Source organism: Centrocercus urophasianus, unplaced genomic scaffold, assembly GCF_019232065.1.
Source record: "Centrocercus urophasianus isolate 14NV4802_14NV808 unplaced genomic scaffold, USGS_Curo_1.0 seq_12, whole genome shotgun sequence".
Lineage (NCBI taxonomy): Eukaryota > Metazoa > Chordata > Aves > Galliformes > Phasianidae > Centrocercus > Centrocercus urophasianus.
This window is the reverse complement of record NW_024884364.1, coordinates 31,133,847-31,161,222: the sequence shown is the minus strand read 5'-3', so window position 1 is coordinate 31,161,222 and position 27,376 is coordinate 31,133,847. Positions and strand designations below refer to the sequence as shown.

Below are 27,376 nucleotides of genomic sequence, written 5' to 3'. Positions count from 1 at the left end.
AGATCCTATAAAAAACAGGAGCAGTTTGATCTTTAGTCTCCTAACTGGCTGCCTCAAAAGTTCCAGCTCAACTGCACTGCTGCAGCTGGATACCCACTTTCTAGACACAAAAATCAAGAAACACATAAGCTTTTTAGGTCTTGACAAATGTATCCACTGCAGGGCTCAAGGAATTAGGTTTTTGTAAGATACTACCAAGAAAGTGCAATAACAAATGAAAGGATGTATGCTCTTCTGGAAGACTCAAATTGCAATCTTTATTTCAATTGATCAACAAGTACTCCTGGAGAAGAGTCAGGACACTTGCTGCTGTTAAAAGTTGTTCTAAAGTCATTTTACCGCCTAGGGAATGACTTTAGAAATGACTATCTAACTGTAATCTGTGTACTTATCCAGACAAGAAAGAATTGGAATGGATTATTGAGCCACGGAGGCTAAGAATTGATAGTAGAAAGGTTATGATGCCTGCTCACCTTAACCTCAGAGCACCCCAAGGCAGTGCTCTTTGAGTGGTAGGACATGAACCTAAGGTACACAGAATCACTGAAAAACTTCATTGAGCACATACGGCTCCTTCCATCAAAATAAGCAGTCAGACAAAATAAAACTGGAAATGAACAATCAGTGATTTAAGTATTAGCATCCTCTGCATATGGCTGGAAACGAAAACTTGCATGATAACACTGCACAATATCCCCCAGAAATGCTTTCCAAAAATACTAGGCAGACCCTGTAGTTACAATGATCTGAGAAACCCTGCTTGCATAGTAGTGGGTAGTGTATCGTCTTGATTTTGTGTAAGTCTCTCTCTCTTTGGATAACTCAGGAGAGCTAACGTTAGACAAATGAGCAATTATAAGCCCTTCATTCTCCCATCCCTTGACACCATCTCCTTCCCTACCAATGGTACATGTTCTCTTCTTCTTGGTACTCATTATTGGCGCCACAGACTCTATTCTCGACTAACGGGGTAGCTCCTCAGGAACAAAATTCAGTTCACTTGTTGTTTAGGATATTGTATTGCAGATTGCAGGACTGCATAAGCAGTACTGTGTGCCATCTCTGTTCACAGTAGAACATTGTCAAATATTCAAGAAATCATTACTGTGCATCAGAGCTAAGCCACAAAGTGCTGGCAAGTTATGTACAGTAGCTCTTAGTTTGATGACAGCGAAAGTCCTTTCATTACTGCAGGTCTTGATGGCTCTCAGGCCAAGATGTCTCACAGACAGAAAACTCACAGAATCATAGAACCATTAAGGTGGAAAAGACTTCTAAGATCACCTAGTCCAGTCATCAGCCCATCCCCAATGTAACTACTGCCCACGTCCCTCAGTGCCACATCCACATGGCTCTTGAACACTTCCAAGGGACAGTGACTCCACCACCTTCCTGGGCAGCCTGTGCCACTGCCTTGACACTCCTTCTGAGAAGAAACATTTCCTAACACCCAACCTGAAACTTTCTTGGTGCAACTTGAGGCCAGTTCCTCTCTTCCTATTGCTATTACCTGGGATAGGAGGCAAACCCCTACCTGACTACAACCTCCTTTCAGCCATTCTTGATAAGGCTTTTGTTTGCCAGAGTTTTCACAGAATCAAAGAATAATCTCTAGAACTCATAAAATTGCCAAAGTGATGCAAGTCAAAAATAATTTCTAGGTCTCATTAGAAAGCTGATCTACGTGGAACATACATATTGCATGGATATCACTGCTACCTGATTTACTACCCATAATCTGACCACTGTAGTGATCTTCTGAGATCCTTGGCTGTGTTCTGAACATACCTACATATGTGAAGCACTCAACTTTTTCAACATCTGCAAGGTCCCACACCCCCTCCCTGTGCCACAAAGAGATCAGGAGCTGCTCAAACTAAATTCCTTTATTAGTGGAATGGTTTTAATAGACCAAAAATGAAATGGATGAAAGGAATGCTTGTCCTTTATGGTTGCCAGAAAAAGTAAATATTGTCTACAGACATAACACAGATTTCTTTTAACCAAATTAAATATGGTCTATAGCAAAGCAAGCAATCTGTAGAAATGTATTGTTATGCTGCTGTTACAAACTATTTACACTGGATAAAAAACGGGTGTCTCAAAGCCAGCTTTAACTCTAGTTGATTACTATTACGATTCTGTATATCTTGCCCTTACCTCCTTTTTTTTTTTTTTTTTTTTTTTTTTTGCTATGAATCAGTCATTAACAAGGTTAAAAAAGTGAGTAATCACAAAACACGTTCTGTGCAACAGAGAAAGAGAAATCCCTTCTAGATCACCCAGCACAACTACTCCGTCACTCTCCTTCAAGATTTAAGAAGGAGTTTGTCCCTTCCCTGCAGGCTCTTCCCATGGTTGACAATTTGTCTCCCTGATTTTCCTCACCAGGAATTCCTTCAAAGATAAGACCTGGTATGAAAATTTACATTTTAAGTAGACATTTTTTTAACAGAGCACATATTTTTTTTAGCAGTACTATGTGCTGTCTCTGCTCACAGTAAAAGTTCGTCAAATAAATATTTGAAGGAATCAGCACTGTGCATCCAGTTTCACTTTCCAAACAGAAAGTGGTGTGTCTGCTTTTAGCGTTGGTATGAGGCAGACACTTGATACAAATCCAACTTTGCTAAGATCATGAACAAAGAAATCCCACCTAATTATAAAATACTTGATTAACAACTCAGCCAAACAAAGGGATATGTTTACTCTACGCCAAAGCTATTTTCTGAAAAAGTCTTCACCGCTGGTTTTATAATAGACACACAGTACAGAAAAATTTTTTTTTTTTCTTTCAGGTTTTGGAAAGAATTTAACAAGATAGTTTGTCCACTCAATCAAACATTGCTCTGCTGTAACAACATCGTTCTTAGTTCCCTCTCTCTTTGATCCTCCTGCCTGTATTTCTCCTCTAATTTTTGTTTTTCTGAGTCCATACTATAAAAAGAAGAATCTGTGCTTCTCCTAATCTTCTCAAACTGACTGAAATCTGCCACATACTTTCCATTTGGAGAGAGAGAAACCACAGGCACGAATTCATAACCCCAGTGGATCTCGTCAGGTATGTAGGAAGTCCTGCTTTGACAGACAGCACTGGTGGACTCCACTGTGGCATTCAGGAGCACCACAAGCTCAAAATCCTTATCCTTGAGATTTTGAGGTGTGAGATCTCTTAAAGGGCTGCTTTCATCCAAAATATGGTAGAATGTTAAAGGCAAAATGAGAAATGGGCTTTCTGAAGAGGAGTCAACATTGAACTTGACACTGGCTTGATTAAGCAGGATTCTCTCCCCTTCTTTGGTTTCGTATGTCTGAAGAAGCTTCCCAGAGAGCTGGCACTGTATTAGAAGGCTCTTTCTCATGTTTGCTACCCTGATCACCAGGCAAAGATCTCCGTTGTGTTTAGTAATGACAGCACAGTGGCTGAACTTAATAGTTTCTGCCCTTTTTTTAGGTCTTGCAATTTTTGCCAGAAATGTGCCTGTGATGAAGATCTCAATCAAGGTGGTGATAACCAGTTGGGCCACAAGCAAGAAAATGGCATGTGGACACTCCTCTGTAATGAAACGAAATCCATAGCCAATGGTTGTCTGTGACTCCAGAGAGAAGAGGAATGCACCTGTAAGAGAGTCTACATTCTTGACACATGGCTCCTGCTTTGAGGTGAACTTGTTTATTTCTAAGTCTCCGTGAAGGAATGCAATGGCGTAATAGATAACTCCAAAGAGGAACCAGGTCATAACAAATGTAGCAGCAAATAAGGTGAGTTTGTACCTCCACTTCATGTCTATAACTGTAGTCCACAAATCTTGAAGGTAGAGTAGGTAAATGCCATCAACTTTGTCTATGCGCACATTGCTGTGACCGCTTTTGGACATCACACGGGGCTTGTGTGCCTTGAGCGCAGTGCTGATGCCTCCGTTAACCAGTGGAACGCGGGACATATTAATTTGAGTGGCTTCCATCCTCACTGCTTCAGTCCTGAGGAGAAAAGAAAAGAAGACTGTTACTTAATGAAATCAAATCACAAAATTTGTTCTGAAATGCAATTGAAAGTGTTGAAAAAGGAGAAGGTACAAGCATAGAAGGTACAATCTGAACGCATGAGTAGTGAATTAAAAGAGCTGGAATATAAAGTTTCTCCTATAAAATAGCTGACATTAAAAAGAACTTAGTATTATATATTGTCAGAAAAAAAAAAAAAAAGGAAAAAAAAAAAAGAAAATATTCTTTGATTCTGGTGACTGCCAAATATGGAGAAGTAGATTTCTTTTCAAATAGCCTGCAAAAGAAATTTGATCAAGCTGAAATTTTATGTTAGTACTTTATTTCTGTAAAATGCATTATTTTTTTCTTACGTTTCTTTAGAGAAGAGGCTCTTTTTAACTACTGCAAAAGTTTTCTTTAGTGCCCTGAAGAGAGACATCTGATCGAAATTAGTCGCGTCAGTGCTTGGTTTAGAACGCAGATCCAGCACACCACCTCTGTCTCTTCCTGTGACAGAGGCAAAATGAGCCAGACCAGCTTTCACTCTGAACAATTAACTTCCACAAGTGATTTACTCAGTCGGATCTGATTCCTTGTCACAAGCCTACAACTAACCTACAGGGAAACAAAGCAGACCTGAACACATCAAAGTCGAGTTTCGGAAAGGAATATTTACACCTGAAACTCTTCAAAACTGTTTGTACTCTATAGCACTCTGACTTCAAGCAGTCTAAGGAAAAAAAAAAACGGCAATTCACAAAGTCAGCATTCTTAGCTGTGGGCCCTGACCTGTGCGAACCCAGCAGTCATTGGACCACCCGACTTCTGAAGTTTGTTTATTGTGCATCAGTCCGGATGGAGAGTAAGTGTGAGGACACTCAGAACTGAACAAAGCCCTCAGAGTGAAGCAGAACAGTGCTTGTGCCAGTTTGATGAGGCAAGTAACAAAAGCCGGCTTGCAGGACTAGACAGTGGTTCATAGAGCAAGGACAGTCCATGTTATAGAAGTTTCCAACAACAAAACTTCCTGCTGAAAAAAAAACCAACAAAAAAAAAAAAAAACAACAAAGCAAAAAAAAAACCCTTGCATCCTTTGTGTTCTGGCAGGTCATTCAAAAAGCATTTTTTTGTTCAAAACCCTTAACTAAATTAAACCTAAGTTTTTAAATAAAAAAAAAAAAAAAAAAAAAAAAAAAAAAAAAGAGAATGTCTTCCTTATAGCTACTTAAAAGAAATTTGCAGGAAATACAAGATATATTTGTGGTACACACATGTGCCAGCCCAGGACATCAGCATAATTGCTCACTGAAGTACCTTTCCTGTTATGTCAATTAAAGAGAATTTTTGTATGACTATACCCATCACACTGTTGCAGGTTTTCTGGGAAAGGGTAATTAAACTTAATGCCCATTAAGACCAGTAGCTCATTGCAGTTTGGTATTATCACCAGCGTTTCTCTTCCATCATCCAAGAGCCGATGACATGTACATGTATAACTGTATCTATAAGAAAGGAATGTGTCAGTGATCCCAGTAGGAGATTCCTTATGTGACAGTCAAATCAACACAGCATGCACAGCATGTCCGGATAGTAAACAGGAAAAAACCTTCAAGTGATCTAAAAAAGAACAACAGAAGGAAATGGCGGTGGGGGGGAGTGGGGTTAGGGTGGGAATGTAACTGCTTTTTAGATAAACTCCAAGTGGAGAGCTACTGTCAATGTGGTAAATGCACATAATCTCCAATGGGAAATCTTTTAGGAAAATATATGTCATTTAGTGAAGAGGCACCTTTTCCCACACTGAGCCGGATAAGCTACCAACATCAAATGTGTGAAAAAGTCCATCTCAAAACAAGTATACCTCTTCCTCTCAAGATCACTTTCCCATAGCCATTACTTCCAGTCACAAACATTACTACGCCCCCTGCTCAGCCTACCTGGACCGTGCTCCTGGGACCACGCTCCCCAGGGCTGCTGGCTCCTCCTCCTCTGGAGGTTATCAGGACAGAGGCAGCCAAGACTCCACCTTTCCTCCTCAGTGCTACAGCTGTTGGGCTTGAGCTGGTGGGGCAGGAACAAGGCTTACAGTCTTGGCGGAGAGCAGAGTTCATTGATTAGGTTCAAGAGTGGCCCAAGGCAAGGGGTACGCAGGCACTCTGCACACTGCACTCACTGTACATCTACTGTGTCCTGGACACATGGGCTTCCATATGCAAGGGACACTGGGCATGATAAGCTCTGCACTACAAGTGCTGTGACACTGATACTTCCTTGGTGTGCCAGACTTGGCAGGGATACACTGTACTGTTCATCTGCAGCATCATCAAGCTCTATGTTTTCAATCCATATGATAGCCTGGTAAGATTTCTTATCTGTGCCTCTTCTTTTCCCTGAAATGTGTTGTTCCTTCTCTGGGAACCCTGACCAGAGAAAATCCTGATGTTGCCTCCTACCACACTTCCAGAGCTAGGAAAATGTACCTAATATGACAGATAATTCGAAGTGCTGTAGCAAAACAGTTCTTCCAAGAAGACAAGGAATAGAAAGGTAAATTGCAAGGCAAATCGTGTTTCCCGGGAACATGCCATGCCTGGCACGTTCCAGACTGTGTTTCAATTCAAAACCAAAGACATTTTTAGCTGTGCTTCTTTAACATTTCCATGCACAAAGTCAGTCTCCATGTGTAGGGATAGCATGGCAGTTTGGAGTATGGCTGTGTCAGAATTTCCCTGTCATCTTTAGTATTCTTCCCAGTCTGTATTTCTGTATGCGACAAAGCTACTTGCCTTTAGAGTGATTTCCTGAAATGGATTCCAGCCAATTTCTGGTGCTTTTTTTGGTTGTAGGATTTTTTGTTGTTGTTGTTTTTACTTCCCTTATTATTATTTTTTTCTTACATCACTTTTTCCTGTGTGATCCTAAATTCTTTTAGTGCTCTTTTCCTCCCCCGAGAAATTCATGTGAGTTTCCTTTCCCTGCAGAAGTACTTCCCTTCTTCTCTGCCGCACTGATACGGGAAGAACGGATCTGTCATGTCGCCTCTGAGCAGCACTGCCCCTGCTGAGGCCCTTCCTTATCACTTACAGCAGCCAGCAGGAGTCATCTGCAGGAAGAAATTGTGGTGAAGCCAGAAGTGGAGTAAAACCAGGCTACAGAGATTTCTCCCTGCCATCCACTTCCCCACTACCTTCTAGTGAATCAACCAGTGGCTATCCCAGAAAAAAATGATTAGTGGGTTTTTGTATACGTAAAACACACAGCATAGCATTTGCATTGCTTTTTCTTGTCCCACCCCTTCTGTAGGCACCTCAGATATTCCATGCCTTAACAACTCTTCCCAGAAACTGAGTTGAAAGATTTTAGTTTGTTGTATTTCTACCATTTTCCCTCTAAGTTAGAAAGCACATCTACCACAGTTATGCAAGTAAACTAGTCTGAATAATAGTAGTAGTATATATTTTGAAAATAAAAGAACATTTTCTGTCTGTTAGCCAGCTGATTTTATGCCGATAAATTATTTTTTGTTACTTAAAAAAAAAAACAAACAACAAACAAACCCTAAAACTGTAGCTGCAAATAAAAGTGAATTGAAGTACAGTTAAGTAAAAAGATACTTTATGGGAGAAAATGAAGTAATCTCAGGCTTGTCTCACGCTCTAATGTCCTGTGGATTACCTCCTTTCCTCATGAGCCCTTTGGAACTGCTGAAGGAGACTCCCCATCACAACACATGCTTGTAAGGGAATTTAGTACAGACAAAATCAATAAAACACAGAACTACATACCAAACCACCAACCATGAATACCTTGATCTGAAGGTAATTTCAGCAGCCAGGGATATAACAAGTACATTAACTCTGCTTCCAGAGACCGCATTATCAAGAAGTGAAAGCCAGCTTGCATGCACAGAAAAATGTTCCTGTTGCATGAAGCCAGATCTGCTTGTGCAAGATCTCTTTTGGCAGACACAAAGGATTAGAAGTGTACAGGAGCATGACTTGTTCAAACGGCCTCAGATGTTTTTTTGTTTTCAGATCAGATATGCTTTGCCACTTGAGCAACCCCCACACTCCCCTACACACTTCATTGCCACTCTGACACAGGGCAAAACTTGAACTGTTTTCTCAACCAGCAAAAACCATTAGCAAGATTGGCATTAACAAAAAAAAGCAGTGCTGAGGAAAGAAAACATTGAAAAGCAATACACAATCTTCAGATCTTTCCTAGGTATGATGTGGTTCAGTAGGTTAAAAAAGTCCTTCCTGAATTCTCAGTGCTCTGCCTAGCAATACCCTTCTCTTTTTGGGCTGTGTGAGCTGTGGGAGACACGAGGTTCTGCTGTGCAGTCACCAATCAGAAAAATCCTCCTCTGTGTCTGATTTCTGGAACGCAAAAAAAAGAGAGAGGGGTAGTAGCAGTGGTTATGAAAGAATGCGTCAACTCCTCTACCAGCTGCCACTGCAGTCACGCAGCCTGAACCCTTCATAAAAGAGCCATTCAACCCAGGTAATGACCAACACTTACTTGCACAGCAGAATAGTGTTAGACTGGGAATTGATCATATTGTGAATGACGCTGCCTTTAAAAAACAAATCATAGATCACAGAATCATAAAGATTGGAAAAGACTTAAGATCACCCAGTCCAACTGTCAGCCCACTCCCACCATGCCTACTGACCACATCCCTCAATGCCACATCCACACGGCTCTTGAACATCTCCAGCGATGGTGACTCCATCACATCCCTGGGCAGCCTGTGCCACTGCATCACTGCTCTTTCTGAGAAGAAATATTTCCTACTACGCAACCTGAACCTTTCCCAACGTAACTTGAGGCCATTCCCTCTCATCCTATTTCTGTTACCCGGGAGAAGAGGCTGACCCCCACCTCTCCATAACTTCCTTTCAGATGATTGTAGGGAGTGACAAGGCCCTCCCCTGAGCCTCCTCCAGACTAAACAATCCCAGTTCTCTCAGCCACTCCCCATGAGACTTGTACTCCAGACCCTTAACGGCTTCATTGTCCTAAATGAACTCTTCTTGATTTTTTCCACAAGACCAGACCACAAGAACTGTAAATGTAAGCTCAAATCAAGATCAGCTCCTGACGCTGTGCATTTAGGTCCATCCTCCTCCTCCTCCTGGCCACTCATCAGCAGAGAACAACCCTTGGATGGTAACACTCAGGAGCAGGTGACAGTGGTGGCACAGCAAAGCCTGCCCAGAGGCCTGAGTGCTGCAGATCTGATTGCATTGGAGGTTGAGGTTAATGGTATTGTGTTGGGGCTAGGGGCATGCTTTCCATCACTCACAGCAGGTCCAGGGGAAATCACTGCCAGACCAGTATTAAGAAAATAAAAACCCAAATGCATCTCTTTCTCTCCTAGGCAGCCTGCCTGACATCTGGCCATATAAGATGAATTTTAGCTGAAGAAGTCAGGGTACACTGTTGCTTAGCGAGATTTGTACAGGAATCTTGTTCTTTCCAGAGGCAGGATGTGAGGCTTTGCAGTAGCTATTGATTTACACAGATGAGCCTTCGAAACTACACTTATGCAAGAAATAGGAAAACAACCAAGTAGGAAGAGCAAAGGCAAGAGATTACTCAAAGCTTATTGAGGTTAACGGAGAAACTCCCAGTGATTTCACAGGTCTCCTAATCAGGCCTCCAAACAGAGAGAAAGCATACACCAATATCTTCCCAACAGGTAGTGCACTGCTGTCTGTTTTTCCTAAAACCTGCCCTCCAGCCTCTGCTGCAGGTTCTGCAGATATACAGGGGACTTGGCCATGCACGGCTTTCCACCTGGAAACCCTCACGTACACTGAAGTCTCCTTTCACAAAGTAAGTAAACTGATCAGTCTGAAACTTCTTTTTTTTTTTTTTTTTTGTGCTTGATAATATGGTTTATATAAAGCAGCTGGAAAAGAGAGAAAGGTTCACCAAAAACCTGTTCTGCTCTATTATTTTTAAGAATGTCTTTTCTTCAGTAGTGAAAAATTCAGGACTGTTGACTGTGTCTCTTTCTGCATATTAATGCTTCAAACTCTCTTTTTCAAACACTTCATATCACAGGTAAGCATTCAAAACTTGCCTCCGATGTGATGCTTTTCCCACCCACTAACCCTTTCCCTGTTCTTTCTGTGCAAATCTTATGTGGCTCTTTCTACATGAACAAGTCTAAACAGACTTTCATGAACTCATTTTTTCCATTTCTATGGAGTTAGGTGCCAGAATTACTCTACGAGGCTGACAGGAGCATTACTTTTGCATTCTGCTTATCACACTGATACTCTGTACTTCCATGCCGTATTACTGAAATCCTCAGTCAGCTGTAGGAGCATTAGGTACTTCTCAGAAAACACCTCTGGCACAAGTAAGCATCTCAGCAAAACCACACAGGAAAGGTTGAGCTAAAGAGAGGATGGGAGAAATCATAGGATGATTTGAGTTGGAAGGGACCCTTAAATGCCATCTGGTCCAACTCCTCTGCAGCGAACAGGGATACCTACAGCTAGATCAGGGTCCTCAGAGCCCTGTCCAGCCTGGCCTTGAATGTCTCCAGTAATGGGGCACCCACTACCACTCTGGGCATGCCTTATCCCATATAGCAGTAGCAGTCAGTTCTGGCACCAGGACTAGAATATCAGAGATCCTAATACCTCCCACTGTCCTGTTTTCTAGGATGCCTTTGGGGGCTTTCAGTAGCTAGACTCTGTCTCCTTCCTCCATGAGATAATAATCTTTTCTATAAGGGTATGTCTCATTATTTTGTTCTCCCTCCTTTTTGCGTAATATCCCATTCCTCTCCTCTTTCCTGCTCTCTGTGAATAGTTCAATTTAGTAATGTTTACAGTGCCATCATAGAAATGTATAGTTGTAACTGCAGAGTTGTTTCTCACAAGACAGCACACTAGTTTATGTTCCTCATGTATCTCACTGCAGGTTCACAGCGCCTATTCCTGACCTCTCCATTACATGGCTGTTATTGCAAAGTTTCAGCTGTTTGGGATGTTTCTTCAAAACTGGTCACAAGTGAGCACGTATTTTTATTACTTTGTTTACTTAATGTGTCAGTCAAAATGAAAAAGCCATTTCCAAAGCCAATGCCAAGAAAATATAGTTTGGAATTTTTCTACATCCATGTTAAAACAGTTTTGGTATCTTTTTCTTCAAGGATGTTAGTGTGTATGCACTCTTCAGTGCAGAAACTGAGATGCATGCTCTCCATGGCCAGCTGAGCACTCTGACAGTTTGGCCAGAGAGTAATCTTGATGCCTTCTTGCTTTCTGGCCTTTTAAATTTGCATTTATGCAGTTGAGTGTCTTTACTGGGAAGTGTAGAGTCTCCATCTCCCTGCTTCCATATTAGTGAACTCTTGTGCAAGGGTGAAAACGAGGGAAAAACTTGCCTCAGGTGCAGGAAGGAGTCTCACCCCCACCTCCTTCAGCGGTCGGATTTTGGAACACAAACGCAGACTGGGAGTGGGGAGAAGCAGAGCAGAGGGCACACTGAGAGGAGGTTGAATTCAAGCCAAGTAATGTTTCAGACAGAAGGTAAACACTGAGCCTTCTGGTGTCCTACAGGGCACACTGTGGCATGCCCAAACACATGACCATTGGGCACCCATCAAAATGAGAGCCAGAAATGGAAGCACCTGCATGCTTGAAGCACTTCCAGCATAAGACAGAAGCTGGGCAGAGATTTTCTGAAGAATACTTTTTCACTTAGTCAACTAAGGCCTACCTAAGTCCTACTTAAGCACTTAATTCCTGTTTTGGGAACTAACCCTTCCCAGGCTAACTGCTGGAGCTCCTGTGAGAATGTGCTTTCTGACGGCTCCCAGTTCCCACTGCCTTCCCCTTCCCTCTGTGAGTACAGGCCACCTGGATGGTGCATTTCCCAGTGCACCTGATGGTGGGAAGGCTGATGCAGAAAAGGCAGACAGAAAGGCTCTGCTGCTCTTCTATCAGATTTCAGGCGGTTTTACAGCTTGCCCGGAGGCGTATTTTACCTTTGTTATTCATGTTTATGTACAACCTGGTATAAATCTCCTAGGAATAATCTTACTGTGTAAGCTCATGTGCCAAGACTGTTTCATGTTTCTGCACACAACCAAGCAGTAACTATGTTTCCTTCCAGAATTTTAGTCATATGGTGGCAACTTCATAACCATGCAGAAAATACTGAGCCTGAACTCGTCCACCATTAACATCACTAAGTCTTACCAAGCTTGCAGGGAAGGGAGTCACCTCTCAGGTCAGCTCAGAGCACAGATGTACAGTACTGGGTTACCACCTATGTTTGCTGTGACTGTCATTCCCTGCTCACTATGGGCTGGCCGTGTCCTTGTTTTCTTTCACAGAAGGTAAAGGGCAGCACCTTGGTTTCAGCCCCACCAGTACACACCCACTACTTCACAAGTTATCATAGAATCACAAAATATCCCAAGTTGGAAAGGACCAATAAGGATCATCAGGTCCAACTCCAGGCCCCACACAGGACCACACAAAAATCAGACCATATGTCCGTTAACAAATGCCTACTCCAGCACACAATAATTGTAGTATTAATAAAGTTAAACTCAGAGCAACAGTCTTGCCCACCCGCAGATGGTTTAAGATGTGCTCATTTTGCTTCAGATGTGAGGAAGGACTTATAAGACAGAAAGCTCATCTAGTTTCTTTTCTTATTTGCTCATTTGTTTGTTTATTCTCCCAATTCATTTCTTGGTTAATAAAAATCTGGTCTCGTTTAAAAACAAACATGAAACCAAAACCAAAAAGCCACACTTACTGTAGATTTCTAATTTAAATTGTCAGCAGGTGGCTGAAAATAAGTAGTAATTTTTCTAGTCATGGTAACACAAAAGGCAGGGAGAAAAGTTAGCATTCTCCTGATTGTTCATAAAAGTTGGCAAAAATGTCTTCAGTCTGCCTTCCCCAGGGCCATTTCTTCCCATATCTCAGCTACCATGGCTGGTACATCAAAAGTATTTGTTAGACAGCAGGGAAATATTTTCAAATTGTTTGGAGTCGTTTGTGCCTCTGATTCCTGTCTTGAGCTACAGGTACCATTAGACTCAAACACAACTTGGTATGCCAAGTCCCATTGCCAGCCTTGTCTCATTCTGATGAGCAAGGGCATTAGCTCCTGTGTCTATGTTAACTGTACAATACAAATCAAGAGCTCTCTTTTAAATCACCATTTGTGATGCCAATTCACTGTACTGTATCCCAGTCAAGTTGGGTTTTGTTTTTGCATTAGTCATAGTGCACCGTGGCTCTCATAGCTCAGTGTAGGTGTGGCAAGGAGGTGAGGCTCCCTGCAGAGTGTCAGGCTTCTGCTATGTCAGAATTATTTCATGTGATTTCTGCATGTGAAAGCCACCTTTCTTGTAAACCACAGAACTTCTTTAGCTCATAAAATCAGAGCTGATGCTGTTGGAGGAATGACCTCAGTACCTCACAAAATTAAATTAAATTAAAATGTTTGTAGTTTTCAATCTCTATACAATCACTAAATCTCAAAACTTAAATATTGGTCTATGAAAAGAATTTTCCATTGAGAAAATCTGCTTCTTTTAAATACATACAAGATTCATTACTGCTGAAAATCATATTGGGGTTGCAAAAGGCAAGGAAGCAATGGAAAAAAAACTGTTGTACTCAAAGGTCTTGTTTAAATTTTGATCATCTAAAGCCTGATGTGGATAGAATCAAATCTAATTGGGGAAATAACCCATCCTGACCCAATTGGAGGATGGCCCATATTTCAGCGAAGATTATCCCTGGTGACCATTTCTGGGTTTCTCTTCCTGTGCAGTGTGGTATTGTACTGCTTCATCTATGCTTAGCAGAGTAATCTGTTAATTGAGCCAGATTTATGGCTTCTTTGCTGGACCAGAACATACAAAAGAATCCAGCCTTGAGATTTTTGCAATAATACAAAAAATATTTCCAAGAAAGAGGGATGGGTTTGTCATGGTTTCATCTTAAAACTCATTATAAGTTCATTTTCTCAGGAAGTTGTTTGGTTATGAAGAATTGTCCTACCTGTGCGAACAAGTTCATGCAGTGGAATATGTTTTCAGAAAGTGATTCTCCTCAATGCTAGCAAAATGCAGCCTCTGTGAGACAAAGTATGCACTTCCCTTACCCTAACCTAGTGATTTTTAAGTTAGGCATCTTTCTCTCATAGACAAAGCACAGATGATAATATTGACATAGCAGATGCACACAGATGCATACAGATTAGTTGCTTATTTTTTAATAGTGCATTGCTTTGTTGTGAATTACAAAGTCTGTCCATTATTCTTTTTGATGTGCACAGTAGCTTCAAAAGTGTTCATCTCTACTTCATTTTCTACATCACTCTCTACAGAGATTTCAAATTGCATCAGGTACGTATTTCCACTACTAAATTAAACAGAGAACAAGTTCTACTTGGTCTCTAACAAATGTTTGATAGCTACTTAACAAAAGATAAAATAATAAAACTTTTAAATGCTGAAAACAAGATTGTGGTACTGCCCCCAAAAATCAAGATGTGATATTTCACAGTCAAATATGTATGTGCTCTTATAGAGAAATCACATGGTCATTTCCACTGTTTAAAACAGTACTTCATGGTATGTGTGTTTGTGTTGTCTGTTCTGTAAATCACAAGCAGTAAATACAAAGTACTGATCTGGGAGCTTTTGGTGCATCTATAGTCAGTAGTGAAATCCTCTTCATTTAGATGTGTTTCCTTTAGTGCTGTTGTTTCCCATAATAAAAAAATAAGCTTCTGAACAGCATGTCTCAGAAGCATCTGCAATTACCAATAACCACAACCTGTGACTATGTTCTTGCTCGCTGAAGTCTCCCTTGAGTTTTGCCAGCACTGCGCAAAGTGGCACAGCAAGTTCCCTGATTGGGCACTGGTGTTCCCAAAGGGCTCATGCCTTAGCACTAGTTCCTTCTCATCCTGATCCTGCAGCAGTCCCCAGACATGAGCTGACTCCTCACCAATCTAGTTGAGGATAGCCCTACACCCCAGGGATGACACCAGTAGTCACAGAGGTCTCATACACCTTAAAACACTGCACCGGTATATAAGCCAAGGGCTTTCACCTGCTACTTTGGAGTGGTCAGGGACAAAGTAAAAATGCCAATTGCACTTTCATAGTGATATAGGGATATGTATTTTCAGTATGTCCAAGAGTTTAACTTCATGGCAATTTCCTTTCTATTTTTTTTTTTTTTTTTCCCCTGACCAATTCATGGATGTGGTTAATTTAAGGTTTAAAGGCTTTTTCTCTCTCTCTCACACACACACCCATATATGTTTTCCACTGGAGTCTGTGCTTTTTCCTAGACCCACCCAAATTCCAGTACATAGCTCACTTGTGTGCCAAGCTTTCTCTCCATGCAATGAATGGAAAAATACCCTTTTTTCCACTTCTGCACATTTTGGGGAGAGGACAGACAGAGAAGAGGGAGGAAAGGTCTCTTGAGTAATTTAGTTATACCTGCTAATTCAGAGCAGAAACATGAGAGAAAGAATCCTCAAGGGATTCATGGGAATACTGCAGATTGGGGTGCATGGGAGCTGATCCCTAATGCTTCCTTGAGACTCAGAGCTGCAAATGTGGAATGCTAAGGAGATTTAAACACTAATAGTGATAAGGTAAAAGCAGTGTAAGCAGCTAGCCAATATATGTCTCCTGCTCAAATGAAGTGTTTTGGTAGAACTCTTCTGTGCACTGATATTTTATGAGATGGATAAAACTAATTCAAAGTTTAATAGTGAGATATATTAGCATCTTTTATGTGGAAATGATGATTTTCAGCTGTTTTATTTTACTCTTTTTCAGGCCGTGAGTATCTTGATGAAAGTGGTGGGCTGAGAACAAAGGGATCCTCTTCTCACCAGTAGTAGCCTTGTAGAGAAAAGGCTGCGGGGCCAACACTGTTCTACTCCTGTCTATGCTTTCCCTGCTAAAAGGGCACCATTGTAGCTCATGGAGTGATAGGCCATGGGGAAATGATCAGTAAAGCTGCAGTTCCATCACTCTATTGCATCTTCAGGGTGAACCTCACAGCCATAATAATATGCAAACACAATGCAAGCCCTTTTTCGTGGCACTCTCTTCCATGTGGATTCTCTGATGTCCATTTAAGGCTAGTCCCCCTTGATTTCTTCTTCTCAGTAAAGGCATCAATAGCATCTCTTGGGCTTACAGAGCCACCTACTACTACCTACTTTACTTTCATAAAGCCTGTTGGAACATCATTTCTGAAGCGTCTGTTCACCTGCCAAGTTAAGCTGAAATTAGCCTGTGGATTTAAATACATGGGCTGTATCCCTTAGCTGTGAGGGAACAGAAATGAAATTAAGCTAGATTAAACGCATAGCCTTTTGCCAAGAAAATGCTATCATTGTACTGAACTTAACTACCACCGTTAAACTGTGAAAAAAAATGATTTAAAACTATACATTTTTTTAAAGAAAAAGATGCTTCCTGAATTATAGCATGAGGTTACAGCCCTAGATTGTACGTCTTGCAGATAAACTGACAAGGAATCAGAGGGAAAATAATCTTTGTTTTCCTCGTTGCTTTCCCAAATTACTCAGCCCCTGCCAATTTCCATGACACAGACCCCTCAGTCTGCTGCAGAGACTGTGGCTTCTCAGGGGGAGGAAATAGCATAAATGTACTGGTGCACGTCAGTGGTTTTTCATTTTCTTGCCAAACCAAAAATATCAAAACAAAACAAAAAAAAAATACGCTGAGGTTGAACCAAAAAACGCTTTTCTGGCCTTCTTTTTTTTTTTTTTTTTTTTAAGCTATTCTGGACTGGAGACTCTGTTTAAATCAAAATTAAACCTGTTATTTTGATTTTACATTTGTATAGATGTGTGTGTGTGTCTAATTTAAATCATGTGAGGAACAAGCTTTTGCTTTACTCAAAAGATCAAATATCTAACTTGAACAAGTCAAAATGATTTTTTTTTTACTTTTCAGAATTGTTTTCAGACTTCTTCAGTCTGAGAGTCAAAGTTAACATGAAAGCACAAAATCTTTCATCTGATCTTATGGGCATTTTCAGCTGAAAAAGGCTTTTGGAGGAAGAATCCCTCACATCTGTAACTGTAAAGGCCAACTGGATTTCCTGGTGGGTTCAGTGTGTACATGTGTACAGTAAGTTACTGTGTTTCCTAGCAAAAGACAGCAGAAGCAATGCCTGTGCACATTGCTGAACTCTGGGAATTTAGCTGTGTAACTCACAAGTCATTTTCCTTTGTTCTATAGCTTCTTGGAAACCTCTGTGAAAGGTCTGTGTTGTTACATTACAACATGCTGAAAAAAAAAGAAGCAGTGATAATGTGCCCAAACAATAAAAAAGCCCATGCTGTGGTGTTCAAAGTCATTATGCTTCCTTATGCTCAAAAGGGGGCTATTTTGCTTGTTTATTTACACATACCTTATCTTTATGACTGCCCCTTTATGATCCCATGTCATTTAAAGTGCTCAACAATCTTTTACAGTTGGAAACGTGGGAAAGCCCAGCTTTGATCACTGAAGTAATTAGACTGAATAGGACATTTTTCATGTTCTATTAGGAATAGTTTCCTAAAACATTCCGTATACCACAAACATTTTTTGCTTTTTTTTTTTTTAATTCTACAATATTCAGCAACTTCTACCTTATTTTTTTGTACGTTTTCCAAATGCTACAAATTTCAGAAATCACTTTGATGTTTTCCAAGCAGTCTGATTTCCGTTAACAAAAATTACCACCATTCCCCCATTACTTTCTGTTGCCTTGTTATAAGGCTTGATGCACCAATGAAAATGTAGCCTAGCTGTGGAGTCCAGCCATAAAGAATAACTTGGATATGAGGAAATCAACTACATCTCCCATAAGATATCATTCTTTCAGTGGAAAATACAACTTTTTGATCTTTAATATCTCGTACATTTCCTGTAATATTTATTTTTAAATACTCAGTTTTCATTGAAAAAATATGGTGTAACCAAACAGTAGTCACCTGTGCGTCATTTTAGTGCTATTGACTATTTTGTAGACAATTGTTAAAGATAAGTGATTGCAAAAGTAACTAATCATGACTATGGATATACCAAATTCCAATAGCATATTTCAAATGAAGTTAAGATTTGCCATTGTTAGAAAGTCCCAGAAACTGTGACTTAACCAATGAGCAGGTTAATGTCAATGCCATGGTGAAACCCTGTCAAACTCATTCTTTCCCAAAGGACATATTCTGCCAAGAGTGCTGTTTCTGCTCCACTCACTGTATGCTTCAGACTTCTGGTCTGCAGGCAGCTTGATGTCATAGCACCTCCAAAATCTTCACCTCAGTCAACCACAATTTCAGTTCTTTAATTAGCCCTTTTCCAATAAGCGCCTTCTGCATAATCCTCATCTATCTCATGGATATGTCACTCAAACTTCCAGCATCAAAAAAATGCATTTCTTCTCTACTATTTTGACTGTATTTTTTCCCTTCGTTAGTGGAAACATCTCTTCACATTAAGCCTTATCTTTTCACAGCTACTGCCCTGGTACTCAGAGCTTATGCCTTGGGACATTTGTTCCCTTTATGTTTAGGCATCAGATCAGCTCACTGCTATCCAAACAAGTCCTTGAAATGCACTTGTTTTGAGAAAAATTCCAACTTTAATAAACATCTGCTTGTCATTGTGTTCACCTAGCAAGTACCAAGTCTGGATTGTATCATGCCTCACTTGCTGTTAGATCTGAAATAATTTAGAGCAGATCTAAAGTTTTCCTATTCTTTGTTCAGCTCACTGCAAAGCATTTTGTGGGCCTACAGTATGACAAGAAATAACATATTCAGATTATGAACTGTGTTTTCCCTTAGAATTGATAATGAATGATTTGTTTTCTGGGAGACATCTTTTCTTCAGGAAGGCTCTGGCTACCTTGGATGCTTCCTCTTTAACTGAGTTATGTCTGAAATAAACTTGGAGATTTGCTTTTCTTAAAGTTTGCTTGGAAATTTGAGATAACTAGAAACCTATCTGTGAGACAGTAGTTCAAACTTTCCAAACATCTACCAAACTGAGCCATTTCTGAATGAATGTACTGTGAGATCAATTGTTGGGCTTTTAGGTTGAAATATCTCTCTTTTTATGTTAGCAATCTGAAAGGTTTCTGTGTAGTCTGAGCTAGTCCCCTCAAAGCACCAGCATCAGAGTTGGACACCTGCACTCTGTCTGTCCCTTCTTCTTCTCTGCCTGTAGGTGCCCTTCTCCCTGCAGTGCCCTAAGATCTGATCCCAGAATTCTAACTTTTACACAGCTGACAGTTACTTTATCTTGCACTTGCAAAGCAGGTCCTGAGAAGTGGCAAGTTTATTTCTTGTGTGGAAATCGTGTATGCAAAGGTACACCCACACTTCTTAGAAGAACTCTGGTTACACATATAAATTATATAATACATATGCATATCTTAAGTTGGAATATCCTAAATAAATATATGTAAATCTAACTCATACTGATGAAGCTTTTCAGGTTAAATCCCATGTCAATTGTGTGGAGTGGAATCTAATACAAGATTAAATAAGCAGGTGCACTGTTTCCATCAAACATATAGCTTAGTTACTATAAAAGAATGCTTGTATTGAAACAGATGAACAACATTCATCTGTAAAAGCAAACTATCCAGGAATTTAAAACAAGATACAGGGATCTGTCTGCTCTGTTTTACAGGTTCTTGTCACTGACAAGAAATGTGTCAGCTTGCTTCTTGTTTTCATCAGCTCATACACTGTTGCCATGTCTCTTACCAAAGTGTGCATTCATCTTGCTTGATCTGCAAAAGGTTTCCTCATACATACCTTTGCACCTTCAAAATGATGTCTGGGTCTCCATGAAAGTAATCAGCTCTGCCTTTTCATACCCACTAATGTTCTACATCTGTATCACCCCTACTACCATTTTTCACCACCAGTTCCCTATTTATAATGCTGCTCAAATATACTCCTGCTTTTTCCAATGCCCAAGGTTCCAGTCAGCCAAACAGAACTAGTAACAAGGTGAAGAAGAGACTAAAGCAAAGTCATTCAAAGCAATTCTTGTCTTAAAGTGAGTGAAGCTTAAGAACTGGACCAGTTTATTTCTGTTAGAAGCACCTGGAATTTTAGGAACTTGGCAAATTCGAAAACTTTGACTGCTCTTTTCTTCTGAGGCTGAGGAATGAGGATCAAATCCTTTTCCCAGCTTTTTTTATGGATTCTAATGTTAATGTTTAAGCTCATGTAGTAATTATTATAAGTAACATGCTTAAATCAGTTTCTAGTGAGAACACAAAGGTTATTGACTTCTGTGACACTTTCAGTCTTTAGGTAACAACTTGGATGGTGCAGAAGTTTCTTAAGATCATTTAGAGCAAACAGAAGTAAAAGCTTTCCCTTGAACACTTAGTCATTATTTAAAAGTTCTAAAGATGTAGTGCAGCATTATAAATCTCCCCATCTTACATTTTCACTTTTTGCCAACCAGAAATATATCTCCAAATTCAGATTCTCACATCTACATGTAATAGGAGAATGTACCACTGTGGTCATCCCTCTGCACTGTTTTATTGGACTTCGGCCTATAAACATTATTGAAATAATAGAGCATGCTCCCTATCACCTAAGACCTTAGGTAGAAGAAGGATATTTATTATCAGTAAGTACAATTCTGTGTCATAATCAAGTCATAGCTTCGGATATTTTATTGACAGAAAAAGAAATCAACACTAAATTTTGGATATTATTGTTCCAAATTTGTTGTGTGTCGTATGTTATATATATGAATATAATGTGCACCTGCAACAATAGAACTGATCAGGAGTGAAGTTCAAGGATAAGGCATTCATAAAACCCTGGGATGAAACATCCATAACGTTGTGGTCTGTACTGAGGAAAGGGAGTGAGCTTTGTAGCCTGAAGAAGGCTCACGGAATTAGCTCAGCAAGTGTATGTGGAAAAATAAGGTACATTATTAGGATTCCTGGCAGTATGACAATTACTGTGTGACACCACCAGTTGAAGATCACCTTCTGGCTTATGCATTTCCCAGAACAGGGTTAAAGAGCCACAGCGTGAACAAGAACCAGATCTGAAGCCTTTTGTTTGCCTATTATACATAGACATTAATGGCATTGTTAGCTTTCCCACACCTGCCTAAGTTGTGTTCATTCACCTCTATACTTCTGGAGGCATTTTACATTGCAGAACATTTCAGTCTTTGATTCATTTTTTATGCCTTGACAAGAGCTTTCAGCACCTTTTAGATAGCATATTTCACAATAGGTAATCAACATGCTGAAGGCCAGCACCCATAGTGAGCTGATGTTCACTATGTTAATTTATAACTCACAGATGGATTCGATACTGGTTAATATCTTTGTAGGCATAAACAGTGCAACTGAGTGCTCCTCAGCTAGTTTGTGGGTGACACCAGGCTAAGTAGTATAGTTGCTACAACAGAAGGAAGATACGCCATTTAGGGGGACTTGAACAGGCTTGAAAAGTAGGCCCACTAGAATCAAATGAGGTTCAACAAGTCCAAGTGCAAGGTGCTGCATGAGGAACACAACAATCCCAGACCTGAGTACAGACTGGGAGAAGAACTACTTGAGAGCACCCCTTGCAGAGGACTTGAGTGTTCTGATGGACAAAAGGCTTGATACAGTCCAGAATTATGTATTTGTAGCCTCGAAGGTCAAATTGTATCCTGCACAAGAGGGATGGCAAGTGAGGAGAAGAAGGGGATTGTCCCTCGTTGTCCTCATCGGGCTCCATCTGGAGTACCACATCCAGGCCTGGGACCACCAACCCAAAAGAAGATGTAGAACTGTTGGAGCAGGTCCAGAGGAGGCCACAAAGATGATCAAAGGACTGGAGCACCCCTCCTGTGAAGACTGGCAAAGGGAACTCGATTTTTTCAGCCTGGAGAAGGCTGTAGGAAAACCTCATTGAAAATTTCCAGTACTTATGAGTACTGGACTTATAAACACTTATGAGTGTTTATAAACAGAAGGGGGCCTGACTTTTTGCACAGGCAGATAGTGGTAGGGCAAAAGGGAACTGTTTTAAACTAAAAGGGAGGAGGTTTAAGTTAGATTTCTTCCTTATATCTCAACACATCAGAGGATGTTGAGGCACTGGCATAGGCTGCCCGGAGAAGTTGTGGTACCCCATCCCTGGATGAACTCAAAGCCAGCTTGTCTGGGGCCCTGGGAAGCCTGAGCTGGTGGATGGCAGACCTGCCCATGGCAGGGTGGTTAGAACAAGATGATCTTTAATGATCCTTCCAACTCAGCCATTCTGTGATTCTATTGCCTTTTGACCTATTCTTAGCTAAAGAGAGGTTGTGATTTAAAACCATTAAGCCAGAAACAGGCCAACCATCATGTACCATCAACGCCACCAAGTATACACGTTAATGAGCCCCAATAGGGTAATAAAATAAAATGCTGCCTTAAAAGACTCAAATTTTTTCCATCATAGACTTTGCATGTTCATGAATATTTTGTCGTTTGCCCAAGAAGATTAATTAGAATTTTGAGTGTTCTGTATAAAACATCTCCTCAAATGTGTTGATATATCTTTTTGTGAATGAAGACTAGCCTTGCTCAAATGCTGTGAAAGTCACAGAAAGCACACCTTTTATCCATTGCTGTACTAACTGTGGTTAGGCTGTTTATTGTGGAGAGAGAAGACTGTTGATAAGTTGATGTTGAAGTGTTTGAGAAAGGAAACTTTCTGGAAGCATTATTGCTAGATAAGGTTGCAGGAAACTGAAGCCTGTTTGCTTGGGTGAAAGGTAGGACTGTGGTTCAGAAGAGAACAGCTGGCCTAAAAATTAGTGGGAGTAAGGACAGGAGTAAGGGTAAGAATCTGAGTAGGACAATCATTAGGCAGAAAACAAAAAACACTTAAGCAGTTATGAATGATCAGAAAATTACAAAAATACCTTTTTGTTGATTTTTTTCTTTTTTGGTCAGGCTGTGTAATTCAGGTGAGTATAAAGGGAAATTTTCCCCTTTTCTCTTGATCAGTTCATACTAAGAATATTCCTGTGAAGTCATCAAAGCATGTTTGCCATTTGTTATATTGTTTCATTACAGATTACGATAATTTATTCAACAGGCAAACATGTTTATCATATAGCCTCAAAAGTGCCAGTTTTAGATAAGGAAAAGTTCAAAGTGTACAATGAGAGAGGTATCCTGCAAGCTACAGTCTAACCAAGAGTGAATCACCTCAGTTAAAGCAATGTAGATTAAATTAATCTAATCAGACCATACCATTATTCCAGTTAATACTTATTTTACTTTATCACTTTTGATTTATGAAGAAAATGTGGCATATCTAGTCTCCCTAAGCATGGACAACTCTATCTGACAATCTCTGTGAGAAAAACAAACCCGTAAGGAATCAAATGAGGTTTTAAGAGGCACTAAGCTTCTGTTCCCAAGCTTTATACTACTCCTTTATGTTAAGAGTCAGCTAAAATGCAGGATAGCCTGAAGGTCAAATTGCAAGAGCTAGTTTGAACTGAGTGGAATAAAGACATCTTTAATCAAGAAGCCACCTTGGGAGTCAGTAGAAATGCAGCTCTTACCTGGGCAGACACAATGTGGGGAGAGAAAAGGATTTGTAACATAATGTCTAGATTGAAATGAATAACTGAAAAATTAAAGGATAGTGGTACTGACCACCGACACCAGTGAAGCAAAAGGGATCACCTGAGTGTGGAGGTCAAGAGGATTCTCAAGCCTGTAAGCTTGAAAGGCTTCCAAGTATCTCCAATGGTGTTTGGCAGACACAGGAACTGCATAGCACAACACTTCCCTGAGATGTTTGCTGGGTCCAACCTGTACCCTAGCAGTATGATTTCAGCCTTTCACCATAGACAGACAAGGTTTGCAAAGGGATCCACTGGAAAATGGGATTTTGTCCCCCTTGGTAAAAATTACTGCAGATCCCAAAACATACGTCTACCCTCTTTCTGTCCAAGTATTTATTTTGCCCAGTAAAGGACGATAATACTTAGAACATTCATGTTGTCTCTTGTTACTTTTCTGCCTAAGCATGACTCCTAGCTTGCCATGAACCTCAGAGCGTGCCAGTCATACAAAGACAGTTTCATACTCAGGAGGTGAGAAAGATGCTGTGGTTATTACTTGCCATTTGTGTTCCTTCATCCAGCCCAATTAGTAACATATCCACTGTTTTTGGCTGCCATACATGTGCATTTCACACCATTTGAACTAAACAGATTTAAAATGAGCAGGCGGTATAATTCATGCACAGCCAATACAAGAGAGTTTCCTGTTTCAACTGTGCCCTGTTGCTCCCAAAAGCATATATGCACTTTATGCCAAGCTATTTACCAGATTAGTGAAAAAAAATACACTGAGTGCTAAAATGCGCTTCAAGCCTATAGTAATTCATTCAGATAAGTCATGAATGTTGTCCCATTCCAAGGGGTTAGGAACAGCTTGGCAGGAAGGTAGTTTTCAGATATTTAACATTTAGTGCATTAACTGCTCGATGCACCAGCCAATATTTTTTTGTTGGTTTTTTTTTGTTTTTTATTTGTCTTTTTTTTTTTTCTTATGTTTGTATACCCAAGATAGCCAACAAAGGTAAAGAATTTTTCCCTCCATATATTAATTTTTTTTTTTTTAAAAAAGGAAAAAAACGGAAAAAAAAAAAAAAAAAAAGAAAGAGAAAAGAAAGAAAAATATCATCTTGTAATTAGCTTTGGTTTTCCTGGAAGCAAGCTGAATCAAAATTTATTTCAAAAATGTTCTGAGGTTCAGCATGCAAAACAGTTAAGTTTCTGTTTTTCTTGGCCCCTCACAAGAGTACCATCTGGTACTTCACAGCTTTGGTTTCTACCTGTTCCCAAAGCACACAGCCTGTCCATGTAACAGTGTGTCTTAGGAGGAGGAGAGAGTAATATTCCAGACTTCTTTAGTGAAATTTGGACAAACAGAAATTTCAGCTCAAATCAAGGCTATGTGTTGATGACTTGTTTGTTTCATTGCGTGAGGAGCCAGGGTAAAAATGAACTATTTGTTTTCATTTGAAACTCTATAAAAAGTAACAGGATTGAAATATTATTGTATGTATGCTGGAAGACTGAAGACCAAGTCATCTGCTGCTGTTTTTGTCTCTAGGCCATGCCTCATTTACCAGGGTGAAATTCTTGGGGAAGTTTTTGGTCTCGTCTACACTCTGCTTTACAAAAGCAATGCCAGTTTGTACTGTATAACCAGCTGCACTAAGTTACATTCCAGGCTTGCTTCCCCCCTTCTGTAAGCTGATTACTAGAGTGCAGAGAGCATAGTGACATTTTACAACGAAAAAAATAAAGAAAACTTATCTGTAGTAGCAAGTTTTCCCCTTTTCCTTCTAATTTTGAGAGAAGAAATCGCAGCTAACAATATCACAGGGAATACAAACAAAAGGTTTGGCAGATAGGTACTCAGATACTGTAATCAGAAAGACCCTAGCAATGCCTTTAGCTGCAGGACAGCTAAAGGCAAGTGCGGAAACAAGTCTAGTTGAAAAGTAATGTAGATCCTCCTGGTTCACAAAGGAAAACCAGCTTTGTTCCTTTTTTGCAGCAGCACATCACGGAGAAAAAAAGGAACTTATCTGTAAATCTCTTTAAAGCATGATCTCTATGAGAAAATAAAAAGGAAGCAAAAACAAGCTACACTGAAGTAGAGGGGAGTTTTCAGCACGGGCTCGGACTCTGATTACCGAGGATAAGCCAAACCTGTTGTAAACAATAATGCAGTAATGTGAAGACACATGCAAAATTTGGAAGAAAATGCATGATGTTCTCCAACTCCGACATGTTTACATTCCTTGTAGCTACCACTAAAAACTTACATAATCTTTTCTTATACAGATAGGTAACGAGGACTGGATAAAGTTCTAGGCAAGTTTTCCTAGCATGTTAACTAAAACTGATTTCTCACTGAAAAAAGATACAAGAACTGGCTGAAAGACATTCAAAATATACAAAAAAGCCCCAAAATGCTGTGTATTTCTTTAAGAAAAAGTATCTGACAGGCAAATACTTACAAAGTTAGATCCAGCCCCCCTGCCCAACACACAAAAATATCAGTCACATGCATTACAAACCTTACATTCAGGAGCTTGCACTAGTGGAAAGACCAAACCAAGACAGCTTTTCTGTATCATTAATAAACTGCTGTATCTCCAAGTTCACAAGAAGATGTAATCTTATAAACAAATTTTTCTTCTACAGACAGTTTCTAAATTCTGAAATGACTATAACAAGAAATAGGAAAATAACCTACTCATTAGCTTTCATTTCCAGACAGTATCCACAGTACAGTTAAGCATGTATGCATTTCTGACAAATACCTCTTACCTGTAAAAGAGCAATGTTCAGATTCCTTACTAGATGTTATCGTCATGACAAGTCAAACAATCTTTTTTATAAAAGGTTGAATGTCTTTTCAATAAAGCATGTGTGTATAGTTTAAAAAAAACATTAAAAAAAAAAAAAATCAAAACACCATCAGAGTCTCCCTTCCCTCACTGTCAGTCAAAAACAAGTTGGAATAAGTCTGAGTTGAAATTACCTGAATAAAGAGACTGGAGAGAGAGAGGGAGGAGAGGGAGGGAGGGGGAAAGAGAGAGAAAAAAAAAAAGTCTGAGAGGAGATTCAGTGATGTCAGCAGTATGTCTTAAGGAAATCTACAGCTGAGCCCGGCAAACTTTATAACTACATAGCACTCAACACCCAGTTACGTGGTAAGTAAATACCTGCTTAAAAGGAAACTGATGTACTTTTAAAGAACGTCAGTTAATCTTTGAAGAAACTTTAGCCAAGCTGATCAAAGTCCCTTAAAGGCCTTATTGCCTAAATAAATAAGGTTGCAAGTGGTTGTATAACGCTAAGAGCAAGAAGAATTAAAAGTCAACATTATTGATTACCATTTTCCTGTTGGCAAAAGGAAGGCTGAAACTCATCTGATATACATTTGTACCAGGGTTGTAATGTACTGAGCTGTAGCAGCCACAGATGCAGCTAAAATCCCTGACCACCAAAGTTTCCAGTCTGTTTAACCACGATGCTCTTCCTCTTTGATGATTAATTCTAGGTTGGCTTCAGTGCCTTTCTGCTCAAATAAGAGTAGATGGAAAAAACACAGATAGTGCTGATTAGATTAGGGGAAAGTTGGGTACCTTAAGTAGAATGAGGAAGAGATGTTCTTGCCTGTATACTGCTGTAGGTACCATACTAGTGTTCAATAGGATTTCCGGAACAAAATGAAAAGAGCTGCTGTGAAAGGGAAGACAATGCAACACTAGA

At 40.0% G+C, this 27,376-nt stretch overlaps 1 protein-coding gene across 6 annotated transcripts; it reads right to left on the bottom strand.

Annotated features, from left to right (window-relative positions):
- Nucleotides 1–2,150: 2,150 nt before the first annotated feature.
- Nucleotides 2,151–26,757, bottom strand: KCNJ15 (potassium inwardly rectifying channel subfamily J member 15). Of its 6 annotated transcripts, XM_042811012.1 has the most exons (3): nt 26,429–26,636; nt 6,774–7,090; nt 2,151–3,981 (listed from the first exon to the last, which is right to left on the bottom strand). In XM_042811012.1, the coding sequence occupies exon 3, from the start codon at nt 3,963–3,965 to the stop codon at nt 2,838–2,840; it is 1,128 nt and encodes a 375-aa protein (XP_042666946.1). In that variant the 5' UTR covers nt 3,966–3,981; nt 6,774–7,090; nt 26,429–26,636; the 3' UTR covers nt 2,151–2,837. The 6 variants fall into 6 exon arrangements, with proteins under 6 accessions (XP_042666946.1, XP_042666948.1, XP_042666945.1 ...); XM_042811014.1 differs by lacking the exons at nt 6,774–7,090; nt 26,429–26,636 and adding an exon at nt 26,643–26,757; XM_042811011.1 differs by lacking the exon at nt 6,774–7,090.
- Between the last annotated feature and the right edge of the window lie 619 nt (nt 26,758–27,376).